Raw genomic sequence first — 15566 nt, forward strand, 5'->3', positions numbered from 1 at the left:
TCGGAACCAGCCTGTTTGAATGGTGTGACAATGTCCTATTTGATTGGATTACAATGTACATATTGTCTGCCTGCTTTATTTTACCTAATGCAAAGTGACCTGCTCCATCGAAATCAGTCGCATTGACCCGAAGACATATTTTGAGTTGTATACACTGTTGGAAAGAGGAGATTCATAGCTTTCTAATGATATCAGGATTGTTTTTGTACTCCAAATATTAAGCAAAATACGTCACATTATATAATGACTGTCACCGAGTCATCATTTTGAGAAAAAGGCCTTTAAAGTTTCCTCTTCTCTGGAATCCATCGATCTGATTGATTATTAGCGGAGCAAATGATAGATCCTGCAGTTAGATCCAGGAGGATGAGGAGAGATGGAGATCCGGTGTCAGCTGTCATCAGCAGGTCGTTGGTCACCCTGACTAAGGCAGTTTCTGTACTGTGGCCCTGGCGGAAACCAGACTGGAATTTTTCAAAGAGTTTATTGAGTTTGAGATGTTCCTGAATCTGAATGGCAATTACTTTCTCCAGCACCTTTCATAGAAATGGCAGGTTGGAGATGGGTCTGTAATTAGCAAGGACTTCAGGGTCTAAGGTGGGTTTTTTGAGGAGTGGTTTGATGACGGCAGCTTTTAATGGGGATAGAACATGACCAGACTGAATGGAGTGGTTTATCACTGAAGTGATCAGGGGACTTATGGCACCAACGTTAGATTTGACCAGGGCTGTGGGAAAGGGGTCCAGGGCACAGGTGGAGGGTTTCATCTTTTTGATGATGGCCTCAACTTCATGCTGCGAGATGTCAGTGAAGCAGGGGGTTGATGGTCAGGACTGGCAGAGCAGCGGAGAGGAGAGAGCGGATGTGTGGGAAAAAATAACGACTGGTGTTTTCTGCTATATCTTGACATAAATGAGATAAAATATGATTAAAAGAAAATGTAAACTAATATAAGATAACTAAAAAAAAATATGACCTTTAATGCTGTGAAGAATCTTCATTTTATACAAAAATGTGTTTCTTTATTTGAGAGTAATATTGCTTTCTAAAAATGTGTTTTGTTTCCAATTAGTTATGTAGAAAATAATTGTGTATATTATTCCCACGCCCCTCTGCTGCTCTAGCCCATCTGCTTCAAGGTTCTACGTGTTGTGCGTTCAGAGAAAGTCTTCTACATACCTTGGTTGTAACGAGTGGTTATTTGAGTTACTGTTGCCTTTCTATCATCTTGAACCAATCTGGCCATTCTCCTCTGACCTCTGGCATCAACAAGGCCTTTTCTCCCAAAACTGCAACACTGGATATTTTCTCGATTTCCGACCATTCTCTGTAAACCCTAGATGGTTTTGCTTGAAAATCCCAGTAGATCAGCAGTTTCTGAAATACTCAGTCCGGCCACTAACAACCATGCCACGTTCAAAGTCACTTAAATCACCTTTATCCCCCGTTCTGATGCTCTGTTTGAACTTCACCGGGTCGTCTTGACCATGTCTACATGCCTAAATGCATTGAGTTGCTGACATGTGATTGGCTGTTAAGATATTTGTGTTAATGAACAGGTGTACCTAATAAAGTGGCCAGTGAGTGCATATAGTATAGTTCTATCAAACACAATTGCAGTATCATACCTCAAAATATATTTTCAGTAGCGAATTGTAACCAAAATGTACGTAAAGCTATTTTACTGTAAATCATCTTTACAGTAAAGGTACTGGTAACAGGTAATTTGGAATATATAATGTAAAGTCTAACAGGGTGATTCAAATTATGTCAAAACAAAAATATTCAAGAAGCCACTTTTGTGCATTGAGTACCGTTTTAATTTGTATACTTTGAGTACATTTTCATGATTCTAATAACAACATGTTATTTATGTAATCCTTTCAATGCAGGGCTTTTACTTATTTAATGTGGTATTTTGACAGTGTTTTATCTCATCCAAAGAGAACAGATGTATTGTCAGGTTTAGCCTCGGGGTTGTTCTATTGTTGTGCTGCGCCGGCCTTCCTAACTATATGCAAACACATCATTTGAATGTTATATCTGATAACTGTTAGCACCAAACATGCGTGACAGCAGTCTGCTCATTCACATGCCATTATTTATCTAACTAGAGCTGTACTCAAAAAACAGAAAAGAACAATAAAGTAACTATTATTTTTTCTTATAATTTCTATATTTCAATCTTTAATATTAAGCCATGCCAGTAATGACTACTGACTTTGGGGAACCCCTGATTTTTACTGTAGTGCCACCATTGGGTTTGAATTTGAGGTTCAGACTGAAGCAAAAGCATGTACAGTAGAGGGACAATAGAGTGACTATTCATGTTTACTTCCATTTCATTATCTTTAATATTTAGTTATGCCAGTTATGTGGCTCTAGTGATGGAAAAGTCGGTTTGGTCCATTACTTTTGTCAAGACTGAAATATCTCACCAACTATCGAATGGATTGGATTGACATTTGGTACAGACATTCATGATCCCCAGAGGATGTATCCTAATGACTTTGGTGAACCTCTAACCTTTACTGTAGTGCCACCATTGGGTTTACATTGGTGGTTTAGACTGACAAATCAAACAGTATTTAAATTGCCTCAACATTCACAACAGATATCCAGGGTCCCAAGAGGATGCATTCAAGAAGTTAAATGAAGCTCAGCACAAGTTCAACCAGGAATCACACACCCTTGGTTCCACATCTCTTTGGACTTTGTCACTGGTCTACCACCCTCACACAGTCATACTCACCGTCATAGATCGGTTTTCCAAGTCTGCCCTGCTTATTCCATTAACCAAATTACCTACTGCCAAGGAAACTGCTGAAATCATGTCACAACATGTGTTCAGGCTGCATGGCCTCCCCAGTGACGTGGTCTCTGATCGGGGGCCACAATTTACTTACAAAAACATACAAAGCTGACTCGTGAAATGTGAACGAGGTATGCACTTTCACTGCTTATTGTCAGCGTGTTAGCCCAAGCACAGCCTCACTCAGCTGCTAGAAGAAGTATTTCTATAACTAAAACAGTTTTTATCAGATCCGTTGCAGCCCCTTTTTTAGAGATTTGGGTATGGAGGAAAATAGAGAGGGTTGTGTTTTCTGACACTTGGTAAGTTCCCTGGAACACCAGGGACACATATTCATGTATAAAAGACGTACAAAAGTGCATTTTGCATGATAGGTCCACTTTAAGGATTTGGAGAGGATCTTCAGAGAGGAGTGGACCAAAATCCTTCCTGAGATGTTCACAAACCTGGAGACCAACTACAAGAAGCGTCTGACCTCTGTCTGTCCAACAAGGGTTTCTCCACCAAGTACTAAGGCGTAGGCTCCACGAGGACGAAAACGGGTTGAATCCGCATATTTCTCATGCGTATAGCCCTTTAAGATCGACGACGCCGTAAGGGAAACGTAGAAACAGACCCTGCAAACAACAACGGGTCCAAAGGTGGATAGATCTGGGAACGGAGCGCTCTGGGGGGTCCAACGGGGCCGTGGGGTCGCCTATACGGTCATGCGTTTCATAGCCCCACCTCTCCCCGCCTCTCCCCACCTCTGCTGCTCACCTCCGCAAAAGTACACTGCACACTGAATTCAGATTATTTATCTTTATCTCGATATGAACATAAACGCGAGTGAAGTCTAATCTGACAGGACGGAGACACGCAGCTCCTCCGGCTGTGAAGCAGCGAGAGCAAAACACACTTCAAGTCAGATCACCACCCTTAGCTATTTTAATTACCTCTCAAACTACCTAAACTAGTTATAAATATGTTTATTTTTACTGTCGGGTTTACTTACTGGATCAGCTGCTGCATGAGGAAGCATGAAGATTTAAACCGTAACACACGTTGACCGGCGAAAAAAACTCTGCCCGGTTCCGTCGGCCCCCACCGCGGAGAATAAACAGAAGTGCAGCCATGACAACCATTCTTCTTCGCTGCTTTTGTGGAGGAAGTTGCTGCTTTTGTGGAGGAAGTTACAGCGCCACGTACAGGTTCGGCATATGTACTGCAGCTTTTCCAGCGGTTGGATGTAAACGGAGCCGTCTCATGGAGCTTGACACAATCCGGTGTATATTGCGTGTGGTCGGAAGGTTTTTTGCGGTTGCGTTTGCGTTACTCCGATGCGTTATAAGATCCTGGATGACAAGACGCTTTTTTTAAATATAGGTAATGTTTTTTAGACTATAAAGTGATTTTTGAAAAGTGAGGTTTCGAAATATAAAGCTTTTTGAATTGTAAAGCAGCTCTAAACATTCTGAATGTGTCTCAGTTCATTTTGGTTGGCAGTAAGCGCCATCAGAGGGTGAACATGTACTTAAGCCTTTGCCTTGAAAGTAAAATCCTTTTGAGCAGCTAAAACAAAGCGTTTGAAACAGGTATCCAGACACAAAGAAAATAAAGTTTGTGTAACATTAAAGCATGTATAAATGTTTTACTAGAATACCCAAAGAATGAAGCTGGAAGTTAGTGCAATAATTCTTACAATGGTTTTGTGATCTTTTAAATGTATTAGCTTGTAAACTGTAAAAGTGTCTCATTATATGAAATGATCAGTGTTGTTTCAGACTTTTTGTATTTTTTTTGTTTATGGGCATGAATTTGGTTTTCCTGCTGCATCACCAGTCCTACGCCCATATTACTCTATTGGTCTTTCCTTGTAAATGCATGTGCAAATGTATCTAAATAAGCCTGATGTAAAAAAGGTATCAGTTCCATATCCACTTTGCATTTTCCTATGTATAATGTCAACAGCTGCACATCTACAGTCTCATTCCAAAAGAGAGGAACAGGGAAGAGACAAGGATGGAAAAGGTTCTTCTGATCATCATCGCTCTTTCAGGTAATTATTATATGTATTTAAAATATGTTATCCCATTAGCAATGTTTAGTACTTTGTATTATGGTTTCCCTCTGACAATTACTTAAGTTTTTTAACTTACAGTTTAACTGTAATGTAATTTGGAGAACTTGGTTCAGTAATTGATATTGAATCTAATCAAAATGTCTGTGTCTCTACAGGGCTGAGCGCTGTCTCCTCACATGCGGAACGTCAGTACCATTTTGTTTCTGAAGCAAAGACCATGTCTGAAGCACAGAGATACTGCAGAGAGAATCACACAGACCTGGCCACTGTAGACAGCATGGAGGTTGTGGAGCTCCTGAACAACATGGCAGGCCAATACAACCAAGTGAGGTCACTTTTCTCTGTCTTTAGATTCAAATGAATTACATTTCTTTTAGAGTCAAATTGAAAAAGGAGAGATTATTACAGAAAGCTAAACCTGTTTTAAAGTCCTATGGGAACCTGAGTATTAAAACAGAGTTGAAAATGTTTTAAGCCAAAGCTATAGCATAAAACCCTGTAATAAAGTTGAAGAGGCTCAGAGTAACAAGGCTGTAAATGAATGTTGACTTGAGGGGATTCCCATCAGATCACCATGTACCAAGGCTGCTCTCATAAAGGCAAACCTTCTCTTTATTAAACATACACATTTTCTTAAGCAGCAGCTTTAAAAGCTTCAACAGGATGTAATAATTATAACAATTTCTTGCTTTCAGTCAGCCTGGATAGGGCTGTACGATGACCGGGACACCTGGAGGTGGTCGATCTCAGACCCAAGCTTCTACGGACCGGGGGAGAAGGAGTTCAGACCATGGAGGGATAATCAACCACAGAACAGGCACCATGAACAATGCACATATTTTAATTATGGTGGAATGTGGGGTGATTATGAGTGTAATTACCCCCTCTGGTCGTTCTGCTTTGATGTCAAAGGTAAGAATATACATTTAAAATCATATTTTAAGCTTCTGAAATACAATGCATTGGTCTTTATCTAACTAGCGCTTCCCAACCTTTTTTCTTCATGACTTTTACAACAACCTGTGTTTCCTTGTCATGATTCAGATGTCTATGATTTGTTAGCATTTCTACTAAAGACATTTCCCTTTTAACAACAATTCTCACATGGTTTCATTTAAAAGATAACGTAAAAGGAAATGATATACATACACAATGTTTTGCAAACTTGTTTTAGAATTGTAGTTACGTTTTACATCTTATACATCTGAGCTAAACAGAATAAGAACAATATAGAATCAATATAATTTGAATGAAGCTTTAACCTGTAACAGAGTATCTTCACATCGTTGTACTCCTGCTTTTACTAAAAGATCTGAATATTCCACCACTGGTACTACTAAAGTTTCTTGCCAACATTCATGTGTTGAAAAACCCCAGAACTATAAATTACAAAGTACACCTTTGTGGGATTTAAATGTAATATTTTATATTATAAAGGCATCAATACCACCAGAGATGTGGCATTGATGTCAGGCTGTATGTCGTGGTGCCTCTACTCAGCTTCTCTGGGGTCCATTTTCAGGGCCGAATGCAACATTTGTCCTCATCAAGAGAGCAATGAACTGGACTGATGCCCAGAGCTACTGCAGAGAACACCACACAGACCTGGCCAGTGTGAGAAACCAGGCGGAGAACCAGCAGATTGATGAGCTGGTATCTGAAGGGGATTATTGGATCGGCCTTTACAGAGACTCCTGGAAGTGGTCCGATGGAAGCAACTCCTCCTTCAAGTACTGGAAAGTAAATGAACCTAACTACGTAGGTCTCAAAGCTTGTGTGGCTGCAGCTTTCAACAACTCTGGAAAATGGGAGGACTTGGACTGTGGAGTGGAGAAACCATTCATTTGCTACGGACGTGAGTAAAATTCACAGCTACGTCAAAGCAAGTGATGATATTGAGTCTGTTGAAAAAGAAGACACCATAAATGTTGTGACTGATGAAGTTTGTTTGTGTTTTTAGCTGTGCCTGTTTCAATGCAAGTGAGATTGAAGGTGCAGAAACCAGACGGTGTGGATCTGAACGACCAAGCTTTTCTGGATGCGATGTTGGTGGAGGTAAATCATGTTTTCTACTTTTATGCAAAATCATCACCAGAAAGGAAATTCACATGACATGAGAACAAGAGACAAAAGAGGTAGGAAACAAATAAATAACTATTAAAGAATAATGAATTCAACGAAAGAAAATGTAGTAAATGAATTTCAATACGAATGAAATGGACCAAGATGAACATGAATGAAATTCTATATCCATTAAACATTCAATACTTTGGCCACAAATAACAGGACCCAAGCATTTAGTAAGAAGACGTGTAAATATGTGCAGAAGTAAATAGCAGAAACTTAGCCACATGCCACCAAATGCATTAGGAAAATGGACGAATACTATTCCATAACCTGAGGTAAGCCTTTACACTGGAAGAAATAAGGGGAACAACTACCATTTCAGATGAGTGAACTAAAGATAAATCATCTGTTTTTATTAGAACGATAATGAAAATGAGTTTTTGTGTCTCAGGCGAAAAAGAACCTAAGGGCCCAGGGATTGGACGACGACGTCCAACTGGCCTGGAGGAAGCAGCCGGATGGACAAGTCTTCCACGAGGAGGAGGAGAAGAGGGATGAGCTCTAAAGCTGAATTGCTGTGTGTGATTTTTATCAGAGAAAAGTGTATTTCTTTCCTCAAAGTCCTCGTGCGACAGAATTCAGCTGCAACAATGATCTGAATAATCTATTAGTTACGATCATTTTGATAGAAGATAGAGAATGTAATGCTTTTCCTTGTTATATATGGTTATGAATTTAATATGTTTAGGGTTTTTACTAATTAATGTATTTGCTTGGCCGGTGGGAGATAATAATAAAATGTTTGACTTTTGTTGAATTTTGATCAAGATTAAATTACCAATAAAAAAAATGACCTTTAATGAAATTTCATACAAAAATCTGTTTCTTTATTTGCATCTTAATTATTGTTTTTTTGTCTCATAATATCTTCAAATGAGTTATGTTGAAAACAGAAACAGGCCGTGCATTTCACACCTAGGCCTTCAGTAGTGTCTACCTGAATGAACCCACCTCCTAATAGCATTATTATGACGTCACGGCTATGGAAACCATTAATATGATACATTAACGCAGTATAACAGGGCGCTGCATCACAGACAGGTTTCTAATGTAGCGAGAATGAATGCCATTACTAAAGCAAGAACACCAAACAACACAATTCAACAAGCCTCCTTTCACTGCTGCGCCGCACATCATCTCTAGCAGAAGCAACAAAATGTACTTAATAAAATGACAAGAAAATATCAACAATGTTAAATAAAAGTCATTATAGCCATTACTCACCAATACGTTTGATTATTTGTTCCCAAAAACCATCCTCCTTTCTTTCTGAAGAGTTCAGTTACTGTGTTGTTCAGATTACCTGAGTGTTTCAGTTCCAATAATAAGTCCTGTTCTAACGCCATGGAGGCTGATGCTGGAAGTCGAGTCAGTTCAGTCGTATTTCTGTCAAAACACATTGTGGAATATAGGAATGAACAGAGTCCTGCTTCTGACACTGCTCAGTTCTCTTTATACATGAACCTTCCTAAGAACAGTTCCACCTCAGCCACATCCATCATGGTGCACTTTGTAATGGAGGGTATGTCCTCTTGTTGGGTGACATTTAGAAGAGCTTTGGTGAGAGATGCAGGATATATGCAAGATCCTGGATCACAAGACGCTTTTTTTTTTTTTTGAAATATAGGTAATGCCTTTTAGACTATAAAGTGATTTTTGAAAAGTGAGGTTTTGAAATATGAAGCTTTTTTAATTGTAAAGCAGCTCTAAACATTCTGAATGTGTCTCAGTTCATTTGGTTTGCAGTAAACACCATCAGAGGGTGAACATGGACTTAAGCCTTTGCCTTGAGAGTAAAATCCTTTTCAGCAGCTAAAACAAAGCGTTTGAAACAGGTATCCAGACACAAAGAAAATAAAGTTTGTGTAACATTAAAGCATGTACAAATGTTTTACTGGAATACCCAAAGTATGAAGCTGGACGTTAGTGCAATAATTCTTACAACGGTTTTGTGATCTGTTAAATATAGTAAATGCCATAATAAACTATGGAAGGAACATGGGGAAGGTCAAAAACTACAACAGGTCAGCGTCATCCTAGGGGAGAAAACATGTACATATATCTATTTATATCCATCTTTCTGTTTGAGTGATAATAATATAATGACGATGAGTTTTTTGTCTCAGAGGAAAAAGAACCCAAGCGATCAGGGATTGGACGACATTGGAATATATAATGGAAAGTCTAACAGGGTGATTCAAATTATATAGAAACAAAAATATTCAAGAAGCCACTTTTGTGCATTGAGTACCCTTTTAATTTGTATACTTTGAGTACATTTTCATGATTCTAATAACAACATTTTATTTATGTAATCCTTTCAATGCAGGGCTTTTACTTATTTAATGTGGTATTTTGACAGAGTTTTATCTCATCTAAAGAGAACAGATGTATTGTCAGGTTTAGCCTCAGGGTTGTTCTATTGTTGTGCTGCTCCGGCCTTCCTAACTATATGCAAACACATCATTTGAATGTTATATCTGATAACTGTTAGCACCAAACATGCGTGACAGCAGTCTGCTCATTCACATGCCATTATTTATCTAACTAGAGCTGTACTCAAAAAACATAAAGAACAATAAAGTTACTATTATTTTTTCCTAAAACAAAGCGTTTGAAACAGGTATTCAGACACAAAGAAAAATAAAGTTTGTGTAACATTAAAGCATGTACAAATGTTTTACTAGAATACCCAAAGTATAAAGCTGGAAGTTAGTGCAATAATTCTTACAATGGTTTTGTGATCTTTTAAATGTATTAGCTTGTAAACTGTAAACATTTCTCATTATATGAAATGATCAGTGTTGTGGTGCCTCTACCCAGCTTCTCTGTGGTCCATTTTCAGGGCCGAATGCAACATTTGTCCTCATTGACAGCGAAATGACATGGACTGAGGCCCAGAGCTACTGCAGAGAACACCACACAGACCTGGCCAGTGTGAGAAACCTGACAGAGAACCAGCAGATTGTTGAGCTGTTACCTGGAGGGGATTATTATTGGATCGGCCTTTACAGAGACTCCTGGAAGTGGTCCGATGGAAGTAACTCCTCCTTTAGGTACTGGAAAGTAAATGAACCTAACCACAGAGGTCTCAAAGCTTGTGTGGCTGCAGCTTTCGACAACTCTGGAGAATGGGAGGACTTGGACTGTGGAGTGGAGAAACCATTCATTTGCTACGGACGTGAGTAAAATTCACAGCTACGTCAAAGCAAGTGATGATATTGAGTCTGTTGAAAAAGAAGACACCATAAATGTTGTGACTGATGAAGTTTGTTTGTGTTTTTAGCTGTGCCTGTTTCAATGAAAGTGATAAAGGTGAGGGTGGAGAAACCAGACGGTGTGGATCTGAACGACCCCGCTTTTCTGGATGCGATGTTGGTGGAGGTAAATCATGTTTTCTACTTTTATGCAAAATCATCAATCATCAGAAAGGAAATTCACATGACATGAGAACAAGAGACAAAGAGGTAGGAAACAAATAAATAACTATTAATGTATAATTAATTCAACAAAAGAAAATGTAGTAAATGAATTTCAATACAAATGAAATGGATCAAGATGAACATGAATGAAATTCTATATCCATTATACATTCAATACTTTGGCCACAAATAACAGGACCCAAGCATTTAGTAAGAAGACATGTAAATATGTGCAGAAGTAAATAGCAGAAACTTAGCCACATGCCACCAAATGCATTAGGAAAATGTACAAATACTATTCCATAACCTGAGGTAATCCTTTACACTGGAAGAAATAAGGGGAACAACTACCATTTCAGATGAGTGAACTAAAGATAAATCATCTGTTTTCATTGGAATGATAATGAAAAGGAGTTTTTGTGTCTCAGGCGAAAAAGAACCTAAGGGCCCAGGGATTGGACGACAACGTCCAACTGGCCTGGAGGAAGCAGCCGGATGGACAAGTCTTCCACAAGGAGGAGGAGGAGAAGAGGGATGAGCTCTAAAGCTGAATTGCTGTGTCGGCTTTTATCAGAGAAAAGTGTATTTCTTTCCTCAAAGTCCTCGTGTTACAGAATTCAGCTGCAACAATGATCTGAATAATCAATTAGTTACGATCATTTTGATAGAAGATAGAGAATGTAATGCTTTTCCTTGTTATATATGGTTATGAATTTAATATGTTTAGGGTTTTTACTATTGGATGTATTTGCTTGGCCGGTGGGAAATAATAATAAAATGTTTGGCTTTTGTTGAATTTTGATCAAGATTAAATTACCAATAAAAAAAATGACCTTTAATGAAATTTCATACAAAAATCTGTTTTTTTATTTGCATCCTAATTATTGTTTTTTTGTCTCACAATATCTTCAAATGAGTTATGTTGAAAACAGTAACAGGCTGTGCATTTCCCACCTAGGCCTTCAGTAGTGTCTACCTGAATGAACCCACCTCCTAATAGCATTATTATGACGTCACGGCTATAGAAACCATTAATATGATACATTAACGCAGTATAACAGGGCGCTGCATCACAGACAGGTTTCTAATGTAGAGAGAATGAATGCCATTACTAAAGCAAGAACACCAAACAACACAATTCAACAAGCCTCCTTTCACTGCTGCGCCGCACATCATCTCTAGCAGAAGCAACAATATTTACTTAATAAAATGACAAGAAAATATCAACAATGTTTAATAAAAGTCATTATAGCCATTACTCACCAATACGTTTGATTATTTGTTCCCAAAAACCATCCTCCTTTCTTTCTGAAGAGTTCAGTTACTGTGTTGTTCAGATTACCTGAGTGTTTCAGTTCCAATAATAAGTCCTGTTCTAACGCCATGGAGGCTGATGCTGGAAGTCGAGTCAGTTCAGTCGTATTTCTGTCAAAACACATTGTGGAATATAGGAATGAACAGAGTCCTGCTTCTGACACTGCTCAGTTCTCTTTATACATGAACCTTCCTGAGAACAGTTCCACCTCAGCCACATCCATCATGGTGCACTTTGTAATGGAGGGTATGTCCTCTTGTTGGGTGACATTTAGAAGAGCTTTGGTGAGAGATGCAGGATATATGCAAGATCCTGGATGACAAGACGCTTTTTTTTTTTAAATATAGGTAATGCCTTTTAGACTATAAAGTGATTTTTGAAAAGTGAGGTTTTGAAATATAAAGCTTTTTTAATTGTAAAGCAGCTCTAAACATTCTGAATGTGTCTCAGTTCATTTTGGTTTGCAGTAAACGCCATCAGAGGGTGAACATGGACTTAAGCCTTTGCCTTGAAAGTAAAATCCTTTTCAGCAGCTAAAACAAAGCGTTTGAAACAGGTATCCAGACACAAAGAAAATAAAGTTTGTGTAACATTAAAGCATGTACAAATGTTTTACTGGAATACCCAAAGTATGAACCTGGAAGTTAGTGCAATAATTCTTACAACGGTTTTGTGATCTGTTAAATATAGTAAATGCCATAATAAACTATGGAAGAAACATGGGGAAGGTCAAAAACTACAACAGGTCAGCGTCATCCTAGGGGAGAAAACATGTACATATATCTATTTATATCCATCTCTCTGTTTGAGTGATAATAATATAATGACGATGAGTTTTTTGTCTCAGAGGAAAAAGAACCCAAGCGATCAGGGATTGGACGACATTGGAATATATAATGGAAAGTCTAACAGGGTGATTCAAATGATATAGAAACAAAAAGATTCAAGAAGCCACTTTTGTGCATTGAGTACCCTTTTAATTTGTATACTTTGACTACATTTTCATGATTCTAATAACAACATTTTATTTATGTAATCCTTTCAATGCAGGGCTTTGACTTATTTAATGTGGTATTTTGACAGAGTTTTATCTCATCCAAAGAGAACAGATGTATTGTCAGGTTTAGCCTCAGGGTTGTTCTATTGTTGCGCTGCTCCGGCCTTCCTAACTATATGCAAACACATCATTTGAATGTTATATCTGATAACTGTTAGCACCAAACATGCGTGACAGCAGTCTGCTCATTCACACACTAACTAGAGCTGTTCTCAAAACAGAAAAATAACAATAAAGTAACTATAATTCTTTCTTATAATTTCTATATTTCAATCTTTAATATTAAGCCAATGCCAGTAATGACTACTGACTTTGGGGAACCCCTGATTTTTACTGTAGTGCCACCATTGGGTTTGAATTTGAGGTTCAGACTGAAGCAAAAGCATGTACAGTAGAGGGACAATAGAGTGACTATTCATGTTTACTTCCATTTCATTATCTTTAATATTTAGTTATGCCAGTTATGTGGCTCTAGTGATGGAAAAGTTGGTTTGGTCCATTACTTTGGTCAAGACTGAAATATCTCACCAAATATTGAATGGACTGGATTGAAATTTGGTACAGACATTCATGATCCCCAGAGGATGAATCCTACTGACTTTGGTGAACATCTAACCTTTACTGTAGTGCCACCATTGGGTTTGAATTGGTGACTGATATCTCGAACAGTATTTAAATTGCCTCGACATTCTCAACAGATATCCAGGGTCCCAAGAGGATGCATTCAAGAAGTGAAATGATCGTTTGACTTTTCCTCTAGCGCCACCATGAGATGAATTGTTTAGTTCTTTAGTGAAATATCTTGACAAACTTTTGGATGTGAAACTTGGTGCAGACTCTCATAGTCCAAAGAGGATGAATTGTAATGTCAGTAATAATAATCCTTATTATCAGCCTGTTAGCCCAAGTATATCCTCACTCAGCTGCTAGTGTGACTGTAGACTCATGACTGTCCACACCAAGAAGTATTTCTATATCTAAAATCGTAACAATGTGAGCCTCCCCTCTAATGAACGATAAAGTCATTTCTAAACAGTGGCTCAAGACACCCTGACTTGATGCCTTTTATTGCTGGATGTTGCAAAGCGTTTTTTTATGCTCTGGGGGTGTTTCTCTGCTAAGGGGACAGGACGATTTCCCTGCATCGAGGAGAGGATGCACGGGGCCATGTACCGTAAAATCTTGGCCGATAGCATCCTTCCCTCAGCCAGGACACTGGAAATGGGTCATGGATGGGTCTTCCAGCAGGACAATAAACCTCAACATACGGCCAAGGCAACACAGGAGTGGCTAAAGAAGAAGCACACTTAGGTGATGGAGGGGCCGAGCCAGTCTCCGGACCTTAATCCCATAGAAAATCTGTGGAGGGAGCTGAAGTTTCGAGATTTTTTTTTGAAAATATAGGTAATGCCTTTTAGACTATAAAGTGATTTTTGAAAAGTGAGGTTTTGAAATATAAAGCTTTTTTAATTGTAAAGCAGCTCTAAACATTCTGAATGTGTCTCAGTTCATTTTGGTTTGCAGTAAACGCCATCAGTGTTAGGATGGCGTGGAAGGGTAGGACCCAAATGCAGACTATCAAAAAGGTAACAGGTCTCGTAACAAAAAGCGAGCTTTATTTTAAAAGCTGATCAAAACAAGGCATGAAACAAATGGGTTGTACAAAAAACTGACCATGACCCACATGGAGGGAGACAGGAGAGACAACCGTGACTGACATGGAGGAAGACAGGAAAAACCAACAATGAACCGACAGGGGAACACAGGAAGAGACAAGACTAAATACAGGGAGGGGTAATCACAAGACAAGACACAGCTGGGGTAAGAGAGGCAGAAACACAAGGGCAACAGGTGAACACAATCAGACAATCAGACACACCAGGGGAACTAATGACAGGAAGGCAAACACAGGAAGAAGGAACAGAGAAGACACAAGGAGGAAAACATTTCAAAACAAAAAGGTGGAAAATGAAAACATAAATACAAAACCGTAACAGAACCCCCCCCTCAAGGGACGGATTCCAGACGTCCCAAGAAAACCCCCAAAAGTCCAAAGAATTCCAGCAGGGTGGGTGGAGGGGGTCTGGAGGACGGGTTTGGGCTGACAGCCCAGGGGCACAGCGGAGGACCCGGAAGGGGTCTCGGGCGGACGGCCCGGGGGCAAGGCAGAGATCAAGGAGGGGGTCTCGGGCGGACGGCCCGGGGGCAAGGCAGAGTTCAAAAAAGGGCGAAGACCACAGCGGGCGAACTCAGGGGGCCGGGCATGAGAGCAAAGGCAGCGGCTGAAAGCGTCAGGAGGCCGGGCTCGAGGGCGAAGGCCACGGCTGGGGAAATCAGGGGGCCGAGCTCGAGGGCGAAGGCCCCGGCACTCAGGGGGCCGGGCTCGAGGGCGAACAAGAAGGCGTCGACGGGACAGCTCCGGAGGCCGGGCAGGAAGGTGCTGACGGGACAACTCCGGAGGACGGGCAGGAAGGCGCTGACGGGACAGCTCCGGAGGCCGGGCAGGACCCGTTGTCGGCCAGACAGGAACCGGAGCCGACGGAACAGGCGTAGACGGGATCCTGGACATGACATGGACTGGTGTCAATGGGACCCCGGATGGAGCAAGGGCTGGTGTCGACTGGACCTCCAACGGAACAGGACACAGAGTTGGCAGGACCCCCGGTGGAACAGGTGTCGGCGGGACCTCCAACAGGACAGGACACAGAGTTGGCAGGACCCCCGGCGGGACAGGTGTCGGCGGGACCCCCAACAGAACAGAACATGGAGCT

The 15566-nt window shown here is 40.1% G+C and overlaps 1 protein-coding gene across 1 annotated transcript in view; it reads left to right on the top strand.

Moving 5' to 3' along the window:
• The first annotated feature begins 4768 nt into the window (after nt 1-4768).
• LOC117478575 overlaps nt 4769-15566 on the top strand; it is a 33727-nt gene continuing 22929 nt past the window's right edge. The window contains exon 1 of the mRNA XM_034125580.1: nt 4769-4850. Within this exon, the coding sequence (XP_033981471.1) occupies nt 4814-4850 (37 nt within the window). The 5' untranslated portion in view covers nt 4769-4813. The remainder of the gene's footprint in view (nt 4851-15566) is intronic.

The sequence above is a fragment of the Trematomus bernacchii genome, unplaced genomic scaffold (assembly GCF_902827165.1).
Source record: "Trematomus bernacchii unplaced genomic scaffold, fTreBer1.1, whole genome shotgun sequence".
Lineage (NCBI taxonomy): Eukaryota > Metazoa > Chordata > Actinopteri > Perciformes > Nototheniidae > Trematomus > Trematomus bernacchii.